The sequence below is a fragment of the Lupinus angustifolius genome, chromosome LG13 (assembly GCF_001865875.1).
Source record: "Lupinus angustifolius cultivar Tanjil chromosome LG13, LupAngTanjil_v1.0, whole genome shotgun sequence".
NCBI classification, from domain to species: Eukaryota; Viridiplantae; Streptophyta; class Magnoliopsida; order Fabales; family Fabaceae; genus Lupinus; species Lupinus angustifolius.
Genome location: NC_032021.1, coordinates 4,544,576 through 4,559,484, shown reverse-complemented (window position 1 = coordinate 4,559,484; position 14,909 = coordinate 4,544,576). Strand labels below are relative to the sequence as shown.

The 14,909-nt window shown below is 30.5% G+C and overlaps 1 protein-coding gene across 2 annotated transcripts; it reads right to left on the bottom strand.

The window, feature by feature from the left end:
- Positions 887–2,620, bottom strand: LOC109363306 (VQ motif-containing protein 33-like). 2 transcript variants are annotated; one of them, XM_019609526.1, is made up of 2 exons: positions 2,359–2,451; positions 887–2,327 (listed from the first exon to the last, which is right to left on the bottom strand). In XM_019609526.1, the coding sequence occupies exon 2, from the start codon at positions 2,318–2,320 to the stop codon at positions 1,784–1,786; it is 537 nt and encodes a 178-aa protein (XP_019465071.1). In that variant the 5' UTR covers positions 2,321–2,327; positions 2,359–2,451; the 3' UTR covers positions 887–1,783. The 2 variants fall into 2 exon arrangements, with proteins under 2 accessions (XP_019465071.1, XP_019465070.1); XM_019609525.1 differs by having other exon boundaries at positions 1,187–2,620.

The window sequence follows — 14,909 nt, the reverse complement described above, 5'->3', positions numbered from 1 at the left end:
AAGTGGAATGAGATACTTTGCCTATATAATAATGAATAATATATAAACCCAGCAAAAAGGCATGAATGAAGAATGTGGTTCAAATTTGGAGCTTGTTGTGAAATTGTGTAATAATACCCACCATTTAATTGCAGATTTTGACCACAATTTTAGAAATGCAAACCATGATTTATACAAAAATAAGACCTATAACCATTAAATAAACATAAATATTAAATAAAAATATATATTTCTAAGTTTGATATTTTAAAGAGCATAATAGAAGGTTTAAAGTAATAAGAACCCAAATAGTCATATATCTTCATTAAACTTTTACAATGGTCTAAGCTGATACACTTAGGTGATGTTCATATTTTCTCTGCTTTTGGTATTAATGTATGGTTTCTTTTATACCTCCCATTCTCTAAGTATGGTGATTATAACTAAAGTTCCACTTCCTTCTTCTTAATCTTTAGATTTTTTGATTCTCATTTTGTCAAATTTACTTGAAAATCAAAATCATTACGACAAGTAAGAAAATGGGGTTAAGTGATATAAGCAAGAATGATGGTTGATTTAGTTTATAGTCATATGGTTTATTACTGCAACTGTAGCCTCATCAAGAGGGTGTTGAATTTGTTGTCATTTTATCTCCGAAGTTATAAAAATGTCACCTTTTTTTACCGTGTTTTCAATTTTCATTATTTCATTCCCAAAAACATGGAAACGTGAACTAAAGTGACTATTTTGTGATTGTTACTTTATTAGTAGGCACAAATCAACTACAAAATAAAAACAATTCAAACGCTGTGAAGTTAGCAATTCTTGTGTTTTCACTACAAAGTTACCAAGATTTATTAAAAAAATTATTTGGACAGTCACAATTATGAATGGAGATCAAAATGTTTGTTGTCCTTGTTTCAGTTTTTTCCTTATACATACCATGTGAATTTTCTTTTTATGCGCTTTAAAATCTACCCACAATGTCACAAGTTTTAGACTTTAATGTTTGCCTAGTATTAGTAATTCACAGTCCAGGAAACAGAACACTCACTGTAGAAAAATCCTTAATAATCAGATAGCTACATGGTTTCTGAAGGAGAACTTGTTAGAGCAATTTTAATGATCAGAACCTATATAGGCTCTTTTTTAGTCATTGTCCATGAATATTTTGCATTTCTAAACATAAAACAGAAAGCAAAAGAGAGAAAGAAAGAAGTTTATGCTTTACTTCTTGATCTGAAAGAGAACTTCAGAACTGAAGCAATTGAATTTTCTACCAAACCCCAATTGCTTAAAAAACTGTTCAGACTAAAAATTGCACAACCAATTAAGAAGATAAGATATGAATATATGATCAACTCCTTCATACAGAAACTTCATTCCAGCAAATTGTTTCCAAAGTAATCTTCCTATTTACTAGCCCTCCCTTTAACCTTCTTCTGTGATTCTTCATCTCTAAACACAACTCTTTGGTAATTGCTGTTAAACTGAATTGGTTCACATAATCATAATCTAGGAGACTCTCTCTGCCTTATTAATATTCCCTTAACAGGATATATTATTTTTCTATAAGAAACCTTTCATAGAACATGAAAATAAAATTAAAAATTCATCCAAGAAGAAAGATATAATAATACAGTAAGGTATAATATAAAGAGGCTATTTCATGTAAAGAAACAAATTTTACAATTTAAACAAGCTATGTACCTGTGGTATGAAAATATAATCAAATCAAAACCCATTTATCATTGATCATTCTCTAAACCATAGCCTGATGATGATGCACAACCACTTTTCCTTCTCAAGAAGGTGACTCAGAAACTCTAGGTGAAGACAAAGGAAACAAAGGCAATAACTGAGGTTCAAACTCTCTTGGAGTTGACATAGGTGATGGATGCAAGTAGAATCCTTTTTCAGCTATGGCTTTATCTTCCTCTGAAGAGCTACCCAATGAAGAAGATGAAGACTTGTCAAAAGGGTCATGATCATTCAATGGAGTAATAGGGCTTAGAAGAGAAAGTGAAGGAAAATCAAGCAAACTAGGTGAGAGTATCTCATGCTTATTATTGTGTGCTAAATTTGGCAGTAAGGTATTTATCATGAGCCTGTTTTTCATGTTGCTGTTTCTCCTCTCATAGAGTTTGAAACCTTGATGCTTCTTTTTAGGTGGGATGTTGAAGTTTCTTGATGAAGGTGGTTGTGGTGTTGTTGGTTTTGTTGATTCTTGTGAGCCAGTGAGCATTTGAACAACTTGTTTGAAAGTGGATGAGTCAGCTTGGACAAAAGTGGTAGGGTAAGGGTTGTTTGAGTCAGATCTAGGGACAGTTTTTGGGGTCATAGGTGGTGTGTTTGGGACATGGAGGCCAATGCTATTATTACTGTTGTTGAAACTAGTTCTCGGTGAGTTCATTGGAGATTGGTTTTCTCTGTGTTGAAGTTGAAGCCTTGAGCTTATTTCCATTGATGGTTTAAAGGGTCTGTTTGTGCCTTGCAACAAAACCAACAAAAAAAACCCTTTGCCTGCAAAGAAGAGAGAAAAAAGTGTTTGGGTGAAGATTAGAGAAAAATATGGAAGAGTTGAAAACAAGGGTTGATCAAAGAAAAAGGAAAGAGGGTTTGGTTTGCTTACTTAGTTTGTTTGTGTTTTGCTTTGCTTGTAAGGTGTAACTCTCTTCTTTCTTTATACTTATGAGAATAAATTTTGGAGGTGATAATTTATCTCCTTAAATCAGTATTTGATATGTGTTTTATTTTATTTTATAGTATATTTTAAAATAATAATTTCTCGAATGAAGGGAAACAAAATAACTGTCAAACAATAAGTGGATTTAAGAAAATAAATTATCTCAATATAAATATTTTATTCTATATACTTTATTATGGAAAAAGTCAGATTTTTTTATGAAAGTCTTACATAAGAATTAAATTAATATCAACCAAGTTGAGAAAATTCATTTAAATGATAAAATTTTCATCTCATTTATTTTTTATTCACAAGGTTTAACTCGACAATACTTGAAATAACAAACTTGTCAACATTTTCGAATCTAAAATAAAGAATATATACAATAGTAGAGAATAGAAATTGTAGTATTTACATGTTGTATCGACTTGGGTTACATGTATTGACTAAACCAATTTTATCAACAACAAAAAATATTGACTAAACCAATAAATATAAGGCAAGAGTATTTGGTGAGGATTTTTTTGGTACATAAGTATTTGGTGTAGATTTTTTTGTTACATAAGTATTTGGTGAGGATTTGAAAAAAATATTTAATATTTTTCTATGTTTTGATGTATTAAATATTTTGATTTTGTTTAGTTTTTTTTTTTCAAAATTACAAATGATAGTAGGATAGTTAGTTTTAAGATTGCATTGATGTAGTGGTGTAAAACTTTACTTCAATTTTGGGGAGTTATATTTGTTAAGAGGAAGAAACATACACCCTAAAAATGATCAGTTTCTTATCCATAAAATAAGGGATTTTTTTGTTCCTATGTAACATAAGAATGTTTGAGGTTTAGAATTAGGAATTTTTTGGCAAGGAGCATATTGTACGACACTACTGGCAACAAGGGAAAGCTGTATGATTGGAATATAAGTACATGTTTTTTGCACATGTTTTTAGTAGTAAAAATATATTCTTATTATAATTAAAAAGATAAATATGATATTAAAAATTGTATTTCCTTTTATTTTTTTGAAGCACTTGCCTCTCTGTTAATGGAAATGGTCTTAACTCGATTGATGTTGAGGTTCTCTCCATTAATAAAAAGACAAATACCACAAAAGTAATGAAAAATTAATATGATGAGACATTTTTATCATTCTACATATAATGGAATAATATTTTTACCATTAAAATTATAAATAAAAACAAGTACTTGTCTGTCCATAAAGATGATCATTGTTCATATGATTATGCATTTAAATATGTGAGTGCCATTGACTTCACAGCCCTCTTGTCTTTGTGCATTCCATGTAGTTGTAAACAAGAATCAAAAGTTCAATAGAGAAAAAGAAGGATAAATGAAGATATAATATACTTTATTTTGTTACATTATATAATTTAAAGTTAAAACAAATCTTAAATAGTATGATTGTAAGAGATTTTGTAATATGGATATATTCAAAGTTAAAACCAATCTTAAAGATAAAAAACAATATTTTAATAAGATATACTTTAAATAATAAATAATTTTAATAATTAGAAAATAGTATGATTGTAAGAGATTTTAAATACTGAAACCCACATTATTCATATGAGTTTAAAATTTGTACACTGACAATGTAAAGTTTTTTACATTAGCAGCACATCACCCACCATTGATTTTGTATTACTTTTGTTTTAGAGTCAATGGTGGTTAATAAATCAATAATAGATGATTAACTGACAATGTAAAAAACATTTACACTGTCAGTGTATACATATTAAATCCTATTCATATATTAATAGTCAAGCCTCTTTAATAATAAAACTTATACACCAACTATATAACTTTTTACACAATCAAAATATCATGTGTATTATTTATTATGTAATAGTATGTAATAATTAACATTAACATCTATACTATATATAAAGCCAAAATTTGAAATAACTTCTCTCATGATGTAATTTTCATTTCCTATATTACCCTTGACATTATTTAATTTTTACAAAAAAACTATATAATCCTAAGCAACTGTCACCAATACATTAATTAACCACATATCTCACCTTAAATTAAACATTATCATAAAAAAATATATAATATATAAAAATTGAATATGTAGTATCACATAATATCGCCGGCAGGCACGAAGTGTCTGTACACACTAGTACTATTAATAAAGCCAAAACAAATAATAACTATCATGCATGGTATAATTTTTAAATTACATTTTTATCTTTTTTAACCTCTCCTTAATAAATGGAAACTTCCTCATTTTGCTTTCATTTTTTATCAATACATTATTACTCACCCACACATTCTTTTTTATCTTATCTTTTTCTCAACCCAAATATAAAACAATAGCACATGAAAAAATATATCCAACAACTCAATAATGATTATTAGATGCACAAGAAATTTATAAAAGTTTTGTATATATAAAATCAATTATTACATCTTATATTGTTAAATTTACATTTTCTATTGAACTTATATGTTTCATTTTTTATACTTATATAAAAAACATAAGAATGCGGGTCGATCGGCGATCAACACACTAGTATAAATAATTCATTGTCCATAAATTTTCTCAAAATATGATGTTGGCAGAACAATAAATATTAAATTCTTTTAAAACATTGAATTTAAAGTTAAATAAATAGTGAGAGTTACTATAAATACAAGAGAAAAATATATGTAGTATATGATATGTTGTTTTGTAAGTTGTAACATCTTTCGATGCTAGATATTATTCTGTAAATAAAAAAGTTGGCTTTACTAAATTAGGTATACATTATTTACAAATGATTAAATTAATTTTTTGTTCTAAACGTTTCACCAAATCCTTCTTGCTGGTTCATTCGCCGTCCTTGGAAATTGCCTGAGGGGACAGTAAGCTCTCTTCTCTATCGTTTTCTCTTCAGACCTATTCAAACTTGGTACAATACGCTCTATTTCTTCTAAGTTTTTCTTTTCATGGCTTCTTCTTCAGTTTATGGAAAAACCCCTTTTGTGTTCTTAATCGAGAATTCCAAAAAGATTAGATTTTTGGCTTATTGGGATTTACACAGTAACATTTTTAGGATGGGACGGGTAGGTAATTTTTTTGAAAATGGACCGGAAGACTAACCGACCCTAAATGATAATCGGTTCAGCTATAATCGGATTTAGATATAATTAAATATAATGCATATCTTTTTATATATCTATTCAATATTATGTAGATATTTTCTATTCATTATAATGAAAAATATAGAATCAGTAATATTTTGGGTCAAATAATACTCTGCATACAATTGAATATGTACATTCAAATTTGGTCAGGTCATGCTTGTCCTTATTCAGTCAAAATTTTAAATCCAAATTAGGCCAATAGACCCAATAAAGCAATCATATTTGTGTCGTCCATGATCAGCCCAAACCGGGTTAGCGGGTTGAGTTGGGCCCTGGTCACCCCAAGCAACCATATCATATTTTATTTGTAAATATTGGATGCTTTTGGTTTATCAAATGTTAAATTATTATGGTTCACAAATCTATTTATAATTTTATATTCAGTAAGCGGGTCTTTTTCGGTTTTGATTAATCAAGATACATATTATTTTGAATAAATTACACTGACACCCCTGAATTTTAGTGAAATTATACAAATCACCCATCACTTTTCTAAACTTACACAAACCTCCCCTGGTTTTATACTTTCATTACACTCTACCCCTGTATAATAAATAAGTGTAATCTTTTAAACAAAAAATGTGATAAATGCAATTAAGTTAAACAAAACATGATATATTGTGTAGGCACGTCTAAATAATATACAAATTAATGTATCTTTATTATTTTTGGTTCGTTACACTACATTATAAGAATGATTTAATAAATATTTCTTTATAATTGTTGATGCATTTTGTAACAAAAAATAATAAAGATACATTAATTTGTATATTATTTAGACGTGCCTACACAATATATCATGTTTTGTTTAACTTAATTGCATTTATCACATTTTTTGTTTAAAAGATTACACTTATTTCTTATACAGTGTGGTCAGTGTAATGAAAGTACAAAACTACAGGAGATTTGTGTAAGTTTAGAAAAGTGAGGAAGTTTAGAAAAGTGAGGGATGGTTTGTATAATTTCACTAAAACTCAGGGGGTGTCGGTGTAATTTACTCTATTATTTTTTTTACTTAATGTATTTTGTCTTTCATTTGCCAATTGCCACTTAATTAGATTTACCATCTTCTGCCTGATAGTTATTTGTGAGATTTGATACCTTAGGACTTTATGATGGAAGGTAAATTGGATTGAATTACAACAAACTTGTGGTTATAAAGTTTATGTTTCATTCAAACGACAATGAATTGATACCTTGCTTTTATGAAACGTTCCTATATGCTCCTAGTTTTATTTAAGCATATTATACTAACTTGTGTTCAACTGACATTTTGTTTCTAAGTAAAATTTCATTTGATTTTATTCTTAATCTCCTCACTTGCTACAAGTTGATCCGAGTTATACTTATTTTTCGTAATTATTTGACTTCAGAAGACATAAGACGATGAGTGGAGCGCAACTGCGAAGTACTTCCCCTGCCTTGACCTTACAAGGGTCACAGCAAGCTGAAGGTTCAGTGACTGTGGCAACTAGTGCAGAGTCAAAGCCAAAGAAGAAAATCTGCTGTTCTTGCCCAGACACTAAAAAGCTGCGAGATGAATGCATAGTAGAGAATGGCGAAGATGCTTGTACAAAATGGATTGAAGCTCACCGGCAGTGCCTCCGTGTGGAGGGATTCAATGTTTGAGAATGAAGAAAAAAGAAAAGGAGACAATGGTAGAATTAAAAATAAGGAACTTGGTTGCTACATGGTATTCATAATTTATTAACTTGTAACTTTTTGAATCAGGAGGTACTACTCCCGTTAGACTTGTTGAGACTTAAATATTTAAATGAAGTCACTCATAGTATAGCAGTTTTTGTTTTTGTTTTTACTCAAATCATTTGGTTGGCATATAGGTTGTATAATCTATAGATCCCTTTCCCTGTTTATGCTTCCCCTTTTACCTGTCAGTCCCTCTATTTAGGTGCAAACATGGTTGTTTTAGAAATTTAAAAGTGCAGAATGTATCAATGGTTCTCACTGTTCTCTTGTCCTTCACTTGATATTTGTGTGGTAATATTATGTATTTCATTAAATTAAGACGCAAGATTTATATTTGCTTTATTCGGAATTGGAACAATGAACCAAATTGTATGTTTGGGTGAAGCATTTCAGCAAAAATGCATAAATATCATCCTTCTGTAAATGTTTCTTAGGCCTTTCACACCTAATCTCAAATTTGATAGAATCAGTCAAATTTGGACTCCGTTCAGGGCCTCAGGCTTTGATGTATAGATGAATCATATATCCCTCTGTAAACATCATAGATCTAGCATATTAGCAATCCCAATTATACTGAACTTGATACTAGTTACAGTGTCTATATAGTATAACTTCTCGTTCACTGTCCCGAAATACCATCTAGAAAACTATGCTCTGAGTAGCTTTAGACAACTCTGTTAATTGTTCTTCATTTTGTTAAAAGCTTTAGATGCCACTTTTAAAACTTAGAAATTTGTTGGATGAGCAAATTAGGCTGAATATTTGGAAAGCTGTGCTTTCTTTATTACCAGTTTTCTTAACAATTCGGTGCCTTCCCTTCCCGTGTGTCCCATTCACCTTGAGTTCAAACAGATATCGAATTCTGTGTTATCCCGATTTTCTTTTCAATTTTTAGTCCGAGTCAGTGATTTTTCAAATCCTGATGCAGATGCTGGTGTCAATGGCAGTGCAAAAAGACTATTAAATGGAGAAGTAAACTTATTTTAGTTCATTTCACAACAGAGTGCCACAGCCATGGCTGTTATATAACCTTAAGAGGAGCGTCACTGACACAAACATGTAGTAGGATAACAGCACAAACATTTATTTGATGAAAGATTACATTATTAGGAGGTTTGTATTGCCAAAACACATGGCAATTAAATGTGCATAGATTCCTTAATGGCCACAGGTGCACGTCACACAAGCGCAGCTAGAACCGCACTTGCAGTTCCCATCATCCTCAGCAGCTAGAACATCCATGACAGCAGTCTCGATGTAGCTGCAAAAACAACAAAATGACAGACATAATAAGCTTTGTGTATGATCTGCTGGCTGTGCAGACCTTGAAGCATTTAAAACCAGATATAATGGACGCCAAAAGTAAACATTACCTCTTCTCAGTCTCTGTGATGACAACACCGTAATTGTTTCCCTTCCTGCATGTTATATGTCAGAGCGAACTTTGTTAGTCTTTATTCTTTGCAAATATACTTCAAAATAGATTAATTCTTTAGAGATCAAATATTGTGATTGAAAAATGAACTGCATATATGTAGTTTTTACTGTAAAAGCACACACAGAAGAGAAAGAAGCACTTACCCACACTGATTCTTGTCAGCGCAGTCGCAGTTGCCACAGGTGCTTGACATGTTTGGTTTTGAGGAAGAAAGACAAGAACTTGAAATGAACTTTGATGCAGAACTCAAAGCTTTGTATGCTGTTATGCCTTGAAGCTCTGAGCCATGGTCCTGTATTTATAGTGGAACAAAGTACACATCTCAATTGGGAGGTATGTATTGAATGAGGTTCCTCTTTTACTCTGGAGATTTTTTTCTGAAGGAATCTAAATCCTGGAGGCTTGGCTTCATTTGCTCCTCTCATTTCAATTTAATTTGATTCTCTAAGGGACAATCATACACTGATATCCCTAGAATCCAATACTTCTTTTTTTGGTTAAGAATTTTCTCTCTTTTCCAATATAATGATAATTGATATAATACAGCATTGTCATTGTTGCTACTTTCTATATTAAAAACTGTTTTTTCTACTTTCAAGCAAGTGTTCTTTCTTTATCATCTCTCACTCTTCCTCTATTTTCCTTTTTCGTTTGGTTAGGATTTAGAAAGTTTCATTCTTTTTCAATAGTGCTTATTTTGCAAAGGGCAAGTTTCATTACGTAGGATGTCTCTGCCACTTGGTCCACTTGCTTTGCATACAGATTCTTGCCTTTAGATTAAAAGTCCAGATCTGTAAGAATTTAGTGTCACTATCAATATATTCGAGGGAAATGGATGTAGTAGTTTTAAGATAAAGTAGATTTTTCCTAAAATAATTGTAGCAGTAAAAGGGTTAACTTTTGTTGTGAGTATGCCTCCCAAGGTGAGACTTTTGAAGCTTACATTCTCATTATTCTTGTTGTAATAACACTACAATAAACAAAGATCTATTGTCCCAAATTATGTGTCGCTCAATGATAATGAAGTAAAAACAATAATAGTAATGAATCTTTAAAATTTTAATTGACATGCCATGCTTTTATTAGCGGGAGTCATGATATGGAATGAACAATAATTCTAATTATTGTACATTAATAAAGATAATAGTCCTGTGTAGCTGTGTGCCCCCATAGTTATTTGTTGTTGTCTTTATCTAATATTTTTCCTTTTCTTTCTGCTGCTTTATGCTGTAAACATTATGATGTCAATTTTACAAAAATAAATTGCTTTGTTTGTTGCTCATTATGGTTTCATAAATTGCTGTTCGTCCACCCTTGAACCATGAATGGATGAATCTGACTTCACCATGTTGGTTGCAATAGCAAGGGGCATTGCCAGCCAAAGAAGACATGTTATGCTTGCATGACACCAGAAAGTTTTGGCTTTAAATACATGGTGGGACATGGTTAATAATGTTTGAAGAATATGAAATGTGTTACAAGTGCTTCCTTGCCCATAGCTTTAATAGTTAACATGTTTATACCAAAATGGTATACAGATAATAAAAGGCAAGGGAGGGTCCATTGTTTTTACGGCTGAATGCAACTTTCAACTTTATTTTATTCTAAGACTCTCTATTTCATGATTAGACTATAGGTAAGTGGTATTGGTAAGGATATGAGTATGTAATTTACTTGGGGTACATGTAGGAATGACAATAATATGTCAGGTTGTGTTTGGTTTTACTTTCCTCAAATCCTTCAGAACTAGTGTCATATATATGAATGAATATCAACTATTCCAAAAACATGTTTCTAAATCTGTCTTATTCCAATAAAATTTTGACACATAATAAAAATTAACATATATGTTTTTCACTAATCAATTTTTTTTTAATATATGTCATAATTTAGGGTAGGATATTGATCTGCATTCCTCATCTATGGACTTTAACTATTTATCAGGTAGGAAATCCCAAATTCTCAATCCGGTGCAAGAAGGAAAATGATAGATAGTCATAATAATTGTGACAAAAATATGAGAGTTGTCATTTTATTTACTATTAGATGCCTGAGTAGTTCTTATCACTTTGTGTTGTTTATAATTTACACCAAATAAAATCATTTCATGGCCTTGGACACATAGCTGTCATAAAGTTTGTAATCTTTATTTTTTTCCTAATAACATCTTGTAGCCACTCAAACTTCGTTATTTTTTTTTTCTGTTTTTTTTATATTTATCTTTTATATTTTATTTGTTTGCTGGTGGTCGATGTTTCACAAGGATTATTACCTATACACCAACCCAAACAAGTAACCTTGAATTTAGGTAAATATTGACTAAATCTGTCACTTTTTCTTGTGTATCACCGTCCATACAAAAATGACCATATATTTTGAAGTATATTGGAGCAGGCTTTATTCTTTTGCGTCATATTGATTTTCTTTTGGTTGGAGCATATTTTGTTGAATCATTAATACCGCGTTCAGCACACACTTTAGGAGATGTATTACATCTTCATTAAATTCTGGGATTTATAATTTTTTGATAGGTATGAGCAATGATTGCTAAAATTGTCAATATCTTAGTGCTTCAACTATTGTGACTCTTAGTCCTTCAGTGCTGAATTATGAATCTGCCATTTTATTACCTTTTATAATTTGACAGATTGAGTAATGTAGATGGGTAGGGGATCATTTGATGAGATCCATCAGTGTTGTTAAAACCGTTTTATATTGGCCGGTTGAACTGGTAATTGATTTAATACTGATATGGTATAATAATAATATCGATCATGCAATCATATTGGCTAAAACCGGTCAAAATTGGTCATAGTTGTCGGTTTTCAATTGAATCGTACTGATCATGCATGTAGTTTTTATTTAAAAATAAATCTTTAATGAAAATAAAAAATATTGGTTTTTTATTGATTTTTCAATACTAATGTTAATATATATATTTAATTTCGCTGGTATGCAATTTAATTAGTGAAACACCAGTTGAACCACTATACCAATATCCTAACCGGTTTGATGACAGATATCATATTAATAATACCAAGAAATTGCAACTTAATATCTTTCTCATAGCTGATAAGGCTATCCTTAGTAACATATTAAATGTATAATAAAACATCATTTATATGTCTTTGCTTAGCATTTTAATCGCTTGGATTGAAGTAAAGGTGTGAGTTAGTTTTTTTGAGGATAATAGAAGGAAAATTTGAGAGTAATAAAATACAAATAGTTATCACACATTCATTCTCCTTTTGTTCCTCTCTATAAATTAATTGGTAAACAATTTTTTGGTTTTTGGAGAGGAATGAAGAAAAAATGGAAGATTACATAGCTATAAAATACACTACTAAAATTATTGGAATGTCTTTCATTTTCTTTCAAAAACAAACTCATGAACAAACCCTTAGTGATCCGTGCATCACAATGAACTTTGGAGAAGGATATCTAGTACCATTGCCCATTGATCCTAAGGTAAAAACCTTTTGTAATTAAACCAAAGCTGTTTAGAAGGAATGACTTTTGGTTTCAACATGAAGAATTTAACTACATGGAATGAGAATGATGAAGTTTGTCGGGGTTCCTCTGTTGTTCAGGAGAAACTGAAACTACTAAAAGTATATATAAATGAGTGGAACCCAAACTGCTTTGGTTGTTTGGACACCCAACTTGCACGCATTTCCAAAGGAATCTTGGATTTGGATGTACTAGGCTAGGAAATAGACTTGAATGAGTTGCAACTAAAGAGTCTATTTTGGAGGGAAATGAAGGAAATGAAGGAAATGAAAGGTTTGAGGGTTATGAAATATATTTGTGAGATGATTTCCAAGTTTCTTATCTTTCTCTCTTCTCCTCCAAAATTCAACTCACAAATGGATCCTAAAAGTAAGAAGGAACCTGGTTTAAATCAAACAATAAAATCGTATTTTTATAATCAGATGACACTTTCAGCAGATTATAATGAAAGTTGATGAGAACAATAACATAGGTTGAAATAAAATAGGCCATTAGGAGCTCCCATAATATGTGGTACTCTTCTCAACAAGGATACATACACAATAGAATACGCTAACGGTCAAATATAGTATTGGGTATACTTAGATAGGTTTGTGCTACGTTTTAGTACATACAAATTTGTTATTAAAAGTATATACTAGTTAGATGTAAAATTAAAAAGTAAGTCCATTAAAATTATGTTATCTAAATAAGTCCACATATTAGTAAATCATTTTTTTGAACCAAAATGGTTCCGGGATATAATGGTAACAAGAGTCTTGGCCCTAATAGTTATACCTTCAAATTTATATTTGTCAGTTAGATTTTAGGGGGAAAGAATGGAATAAAATACTCTAAAATTATCTTATAAGTGTATTTTATTATTCTAAAGTCTCACTTTTCAATTTTCCCCTCCAAACTTCATTTCATAAACAAACATTTAGAGTTCGTTTGCAAAATGAGTTTTGTAGGGTAATGAATAAAAAGAGAAGAGCCTAGAGTCATGAAGTATCCTTGTGAGATAACTCTCAAACCTTCCATTTGCATTCATTCTCCTTCAAATCTCAACTCACAAATTGACTCTCTAAAGAACTTGGATAGGTAATCGAGGTAGAGGTAGATGTATGACATTGTATGCGCTTTGGATTGTGGAGATGGTAGAATGTTAAGTTCCAATGATGGTCGGATTTCATGAAGAAAACTAACAGCAAAGAGTGTTCTGATGACTAAATTTTATGACTATGAAGAAAAACGAAAATGATAGAATAATAGGAAATAAATGAGACAAAAGAGAATGATCTATTGATAAGTTATCACTTGGAATGTTACAAGGAAAAATCCTTAACAAGTCATTGATACAATTAGGAACTCATAAGAATCACTTTCACATTATGCACTAAACAAAACTCTAAATAAGATTTTCATGTTTTCGATTAAAAATTATAGAGTAAATATATAGGGCAAGTGATCTTATACAAGAAAACAACTCACATTATGGTAATACAAGTCCTAATGCAACTATTGGTGCCCTATCCCCAATAAGCGCCCTTAGATAATGAAACAAAAAAGTGGAAAAGACCAAGCACTCAACCAAAAACATGTGTTCATGGTAGAAACTTCGTGAACCACTTATTTAAAAAGCAAAATCACAAAAATAAGAAAACTTATATGATAATTTGTCTGTGTACGACCATGTCATCTAGGAGTACACGACCTTATACCATGGTCCAGTGACCACCACGTCTAGGTCATATACTCGTATTTGATAGTGGCTTGCTTATTTGTCATGTTTCTTCACTGTTTCATATTGTTCTAGTCTCTATGGTCAAACATAAACCTTACATATTCCCCATTATTTTTAACGATTTCAATCAATATTGTGAACCCAATAAGCATTAATTATTCACTTCTTGAATAAGTTTGAACATTCTCATTCAAATTCTGGGATGCCTATTAATATTTTATCTAACAATAATTTGCACTCTTGTAAATTGAAAAAAAAAACATTTTTTCCTTCTTGGAAACATCTTACTTTAGTCTAATCAAGTCAAATAACACATTTATCCTCTAGCCCATCACATAATTTTATTATAATTAAAAAAAAAATATGAATAGGTTGATTAGGTTGAATCTTTACTATTTTATTTCCTTTAAGGAGAAACAAATGGAGACACTTTTCATTTGTTAAAAACCATGTAAACTATCCTCTTATAAAACTGTTCAACTTTTTATCAAAACATATTATATAAGCAACTTTGCTAATGGATAATTTAGGTGGTGTTTGATTTGTGGAATATTTTTAACATATTCTTGGAAATATGGTGACTTGCTTAATTACTTTACCATATTTGAATCAATGTTTGATTGATAGAAATTATTTATATAATGGAGAAAGTCGTTTAATAAAAAAGGTTAACATTTTCATATAAAAATATGTGAATCAAACATTTTCATTTCTTTT